Below are 5,368 nucleotides of genomic sequence, written 5' to 3' on the forward strand. Positions count from 1 at the left end.
AACTGGTAGATGGCTTTATAGTATCCAAAGGAAAGTTGGTGTAATGAGGGGAACAGGAAGAAGTAGAAAAGAAGAAAACATTATATCCAGGCTACGTTTTGGTCAGACTGGTTTAAACAGTAGACTATTTAAAATGGGGAAACATCCAACAGGTAATTGTGATTTTGGTTTTCAAGAAGAGACAGTAAAACATGTTTTGTTGTTATGTCCTAAGTACTCTGAGGAGAGAAGGAAGTTAGAATGTAGACTTCTAAAGAATAAATTACAGTTAAAAATACAAGATGTTTTGGGGTATTCTTCTACATATGAATATTTACGTTACTTAATAAACTATCTTAAGAAAACTAAACTGATAGAAAGGATATAAGTTTTTTTCCCCTACTTTTGGGGGGGAGATTATACAAGTTGCCTTCTGATCCACACTCCATACCAGTAGGTGGCGGTAATGCACACCATTAAAAAAAATAAAATAAAAAAAAAAGAAGAAAGAAAGATCAGTAAAACACAAGCACAAGTTCTTATGTCCAATACAAACTTGGCAAGATACAGAGAATTTTATTTATTTAGGTGACAAGAAGACATTTCATACTTCATAGAAGCAGAGCTTTACAGCGGTTCTCTGATTTGATCTACAGGAGAGAAAACTATCTGTTTGAGATGGTACTCATGAAAGGTGTCAGAACCTTGTTCCAAACCATTACCTGTCAATCTGGATTTAAAGGAGTCACTTAACCAACTTTACCAGATCTGCATTCTCGATGCTTGCGGTACTCAGGTCATCTTCACCCACTATGTACATCAGAGGACAGTCCAGTTTCTCCACCTGCAGAAACACAAGAAAATCAAAGCAAAACTTGTAGGACATAATATAACATTAATGAGATCTTCTTGTTTGCAAACCCGGTTGTGTGCTCATAGCGTTTTACTGCAAAGTTTTTTTTAAATTAACAGTTTTGTAAATAATGAGTATTTTAATTCTCAAAGAGACTGTTGCACATTCTCCTGTACTTTGGTATTATGCTGTATTAATGCTGAAATTTTGCTCTTACAGGATAATATTTTTATTCTTTATTCAGTTTTTTAAAATATATTTTATATTCCCTTTGTTTGAGTCTATTTGCTCTTATCTCTGGTCACTTTTGCTGCTGTTGCACAAAAATGTCACCATTGTGGGACAATAAAAGACATTTCTATTCTATTCACAGAGCTGTTTAGAGAGTTAAACTGAATAACAAATCTGCTTAATTGTGGCTCAATACATCTTAAATGGGTATTTGTGATTTAAAATGGAGTCTCACAGGATCGTCTGTTCTTATGTGAGTGATCAGATCAGTAAAGGTGGATGTTAACACCAGGTGTGAACAGTTTTTGTCCTGTTACCTTAAGAAAATTGTCAGGAGGAATATTAGCAGGCAGAGAGGCGTCTTTAAAAATGACACAGCCCTCATCATCGAAATTCCAAAATTCCTGGGAACTAAAAACAAACAAAAAAGAGGAAAACCAGGAGATAAATTGTATTCTTATTTATAACATGTTGATGAAATTTGTAGCATCACTCATTACAAACTGCTCAGTAGTATCTACAGGACATATTTGTTCCTGAAGTTTAGTCACGTTACAACTATAACGACTGTATTTAATTGAGATTGTTTGTGACAGACCAACACAAAGTAGCTCTTAGTTATGAAGAGTACAAACACAAGATGTGAGAAATGTGGAGTGCATTTCTGGTCAGCCCCATTTAATGTCATATCCCAAAATAAAATCTTGTGCAACAACCTGCCTTTGAAATTCAGACAAAACGCAAAGCAGAGTTCACTTTTAAACAATTCATTTTTGTATAAATCCATCAGTTCTGTAAAGATCTCAGAGATTTGTCAGAAACTAAACAACAGCAAGAAGACGAGGAAACATAATAGATTATATGGAAAGATTTGTTATAGAAGAAGCTTTGTTCAGTTCATCATGTGAAAATGGAAAAGGTTTGGCCTGACTGTAAACTCACAAAGACATGGCTGTTCAATTAAACAGATAAGATCATTAATGGATGGGGAGGAAATTATTCAGAGAAGCAGAGGTCATGAAGGGATCACAGCAAACGTGTGGAAGAATGGAAGAAGGTTGTTTGATGAGGAAGAGAACAAAATTAACCTCCTGGTCTTCTTGTTGTTGAAACATAGAGGTGGCAGCATCATGCTGCGGTACTGCCTTCCTACAGCAATAACCAAGTAGCTGGTCAAACTTAAATGGAGTTAAATAAGGAGCAATCCTTGAAGAAAAACTGAAAGAGGCTGCAGATATTCATCTTCTAGCATAATCACAACATTTTAGAGCAAAACATATCCGTGTGTTAGAATGGCCCAGTCAAAGTTCAGACCTAAATCCATTTGAGTATCTATGCTCTCCATCCAGTCAGACTGAGATTGAGCTATTTGGCAAAGAATTGGTAAAACTTTTAGCCTCTATACACCATTTGAACCACCATGCAGCCCTTTGAGATGGTCCATCACACACAATTTCCATTAAAGACGTCGTAGTTTGAGGCTGTTTGGAAAATGTGAAACGGTTTTAGTGCTTTTGCAAGACAATTTATATCCTATAAATATATTACAGATTATCACCATATTGATCTGAAGGACAGCATTGAATGCAATATACTGACTTTCTTATAAATCAAATCAAATAAGCCTAATTTCAAGCTGTCTGTGGTCCTGAATCACTTTGTGATTCACTGAATCATCATCATCATCATCATCATCATCATCATCATCATCATCATCAACACCTAGCTGATTATTTACCTGTCAAAATTTTTTGTCCTGCCATCTGAATTCAAGAGTGACACTGTGCAGCCCACAGGGCCGTTGATGCCAACCAAACAAGATGGCTGCAGAGGAACACAGAAAAAATTTCAGTCGATTTAGATGTTACACATGATTACTGACCAACATACTTAATTAGAAAGAGAGTTTAAAATGAGACAGTAAGCTTCGTGACGGACTTTAACTCCGGTTTTGGTGGGGATGCGAAGCGTCAGGTAGCATCCGAAGGAGAGGCCAATGATGCCGACTCTGTCTGAGACGACCTGAGGGTGATCCTGCAGCAGGAGGAAGGCAGCCTGTGGGAGGAAGACGAGTAAAGACCAGCTACATGTTTAGTAAGTAAAACGTGTACAGCTCCCTCTGCATGGTTACAGATTCACCAGATAGTACGTTAGCATAATCTTATTTTACTGGCTGTATGTTAAATGGTGGGAATAAAAAAATTAAAGGTTAAGAAATTATCATTTTTTGATAAAAAGCACCTTGTTAGTGTTTAGCTCCACTAACGATGAAGGTAGCTGGAAGGCAAAACTTTTCAAATGAAAGACAAATACTTCACCCACTGGGTGCCCATGAGGCCATTTGAAACTCATCCTTCACTCTTTAGACAGCCTTAAAGATTTTAATTTGTAATTCATAACTTTTTATTTCCTGGGATATACGTCTTAAGCACTTTTCAAAATGGGAAAGACAAAAGAACATGACACTAAATCGTTAAAATAGCTGCTCACATGACCACATCTACATTCAGGTCAACAATCAGAAAGGTTTAAATCAACAGGAGCTGCGATGGACAACGAGAAGTGGAAGAATTATCCTGCCTTAAAATATGAATCTCCAACGTTGATACAGTTTGGTGGGCCAGGCAGATCTTTGTGCCCAAAGTAGGCAAGAGAAAAACTAACGTAGCCTTTGGATGCCAGGAGAGAGGAGCGGTATTCCTGCAGTCCTCCACCCATTCCCCACAGATCCAACATGGCTGGAAACGGGCCTGGGCCTGCAGCAGGCCGGGACAAAAGTAAGTAATGTCCTCCACCGGTGAAAAGTCACAACATCAATGGATAAAAGGCTCACCGGGTGGTATGAACAATGTTCCTACGAGTCCGTTTTGATTAATCTCTATCCTCTTCACTCCTGGTGCGATGTACCACCGTTCAATAGTCACCGCAGCCAGCTCGGACCGCTGCCCTTCGCTGGTTGAGACGTGGCCTTCCAGCAGAGAAACATGCACCGTGTAAGGACTCTCCACGCTCTTCTTCCTCAGTCTAAAGAAAAAAGAAAGCAGATTTCAGTCAAAAATGACAGCTTTTTATACAAATGACTAAATATCAATGATGAAATGAAAGAACCTAAACCTGGGAAAACATAAAATAGAAAGAAGAAAATCAGGGATTGTGCACGTTCTTTTCTTTGCAGCACGTCTAACAATAAACGCAGCTCACTTTTTGTCTCGCAGACTTAATCTGGTTTGTTAATTTCCATGCACGCTTCTTTCAATCAAGAGATTCCAACAGTCAGAGAGAAGATCCCAACAGGATGGATGCGGGCTCTTATCAATATGTTGCTCCATTCATCTACTCTGACCAGCTTCCCAGAGCCAACTAAAGAGAGACACAGCCATAGCATTATGCTGCCACCACCATGTTTCACTGTGACTGCATTTCTTTTTTTTAATACTTATGTGCAGTGTTACTTTCCCGCCACATAGAGCGGGCTGCATGTTGGCCAGAAATCTAATTTTAGTCACGTCTTATGTGTCTCTCTTCAGCATGTTTGGCATATGCACTTAGATTGCATTTTGCAGGATGCTGCATATGAACTTTTAATAATTTTCATCAGTGTGTTAGAGTACACATAAATGAGTTTAATGAAACATGTTTCCCCCTTTGAAGTTCTCAGTGAACTTGTTTCCATCACCTGCCTTAAACCTTCTCTTCCTCCAGGAGCTGGCTGCATACTCCAGAAGAGTCCCATCGGCTCGCAGCCCAAATAGGAGCCTCCCACTGAAGGGTCACGAGTTACTGGACAGACAAAAGGCAGAAATAAAACAAAAAACAAAACAAAAAAGGCAAATGAAAACCTACATAGTCACCATTTTATATTAAAATAAAAATGGTGACTATGTCTTCTTTATCTACCTGTAGACAATATAAATTGCGTTACTTATCAACACATATGTTCACAAAACAAGAATCACTTAATAGTTTCACTCACAGCTAAAAGTTCCCCTCTCATCTGCGTTATAATGAGCGAATGACTCCCATAGATCTCCCTCGTCGCTGTGCATTCTTGCATGCAATGTGACGGGACAGTGCAGGGGCAGGAAGTGTCCTCTGATGCTGACCTGCTCGTCAACGAGGGCGCGAACAGGAGCGGCCGTCAAAACAGGAGCGGGTCTGGTGTTGCTCTTCCACCGAACTTTCCCTGCAGGATAAAAGCAATGGGACTTTGTGACACGCAGCAGAGAACTCAGAGTAAATTATTGATGACAGTCAAACAGGAAGTGGGTAGATAGAGAAGGAGAATAGATGTGCAGCATTTTATAT

At 38.9% G+C, this 5,368-nt stretch overlaps 1 protein-coding gene across 5 annotated transcripts in view; it reads right to left on the bottom strand.

Annotated features, from left to right (window-relative positions):
* LOC103144302 (bile acid-CoA:amino acid N-acyltransferase-like) overlaps positions 1-5,368 on the bottom strand; it is a 15,079-nt gene that overhangs the window by 8,018 nt on the left and 1,693 nt on the right. For all 5 annotated transcript variants that reach the window (XM_016675994.1, XM_016675992.1, XM_007561216.2 and 2 more), the window contains 8 exons: positions 5,037-5,246; positions 4,744-4,843; positions 3,897-4,087; positions 3,644-3,819; positions 3,002-3,118; positions 2,802-2,887; positions 1,381-1,474; positions 743-823 (listed from right to left, as the gene is read on the bottom strand). In XM_016675994.1, coding sequence (XP_016531480.1) covers positions 743-823; positions 1,381-1,474; positions 2,802-2,887; positions 3,002-3,118; positions 3,644-3,819; positions 3,897-4,087; positions 4,744-4,843; positions 5,037-5,246 — 1,055 coding nt within the window. The remainder of the gene's footprint in view (positions 1-742; positions 824-1,380; positions 1,475-2,801; positions 2,888-3,001; positions 3,119-3,643; positions 3,820-3,896; positions 4,088-4,743; positions 4,844-5,036; positions 5,247-5,368) is intronic.

This window comes from Poecilia formosa, unplaced genomic scaffold (genome assembly GCF_000485575.1).
Source record: "Poecilia formosa unplaced genomic scaffold, Poecilia_formosa-5.1.2 Scaffold124, whole genome shotgun sequence".
Taxonomy (NCBI): domain Eukaryota; kingdom Metazoa; phylum Chordata; class Actinopteri; order Cyprinodontiformes; family Poeciliidae; genus Poecilia; species Poecilia formosa.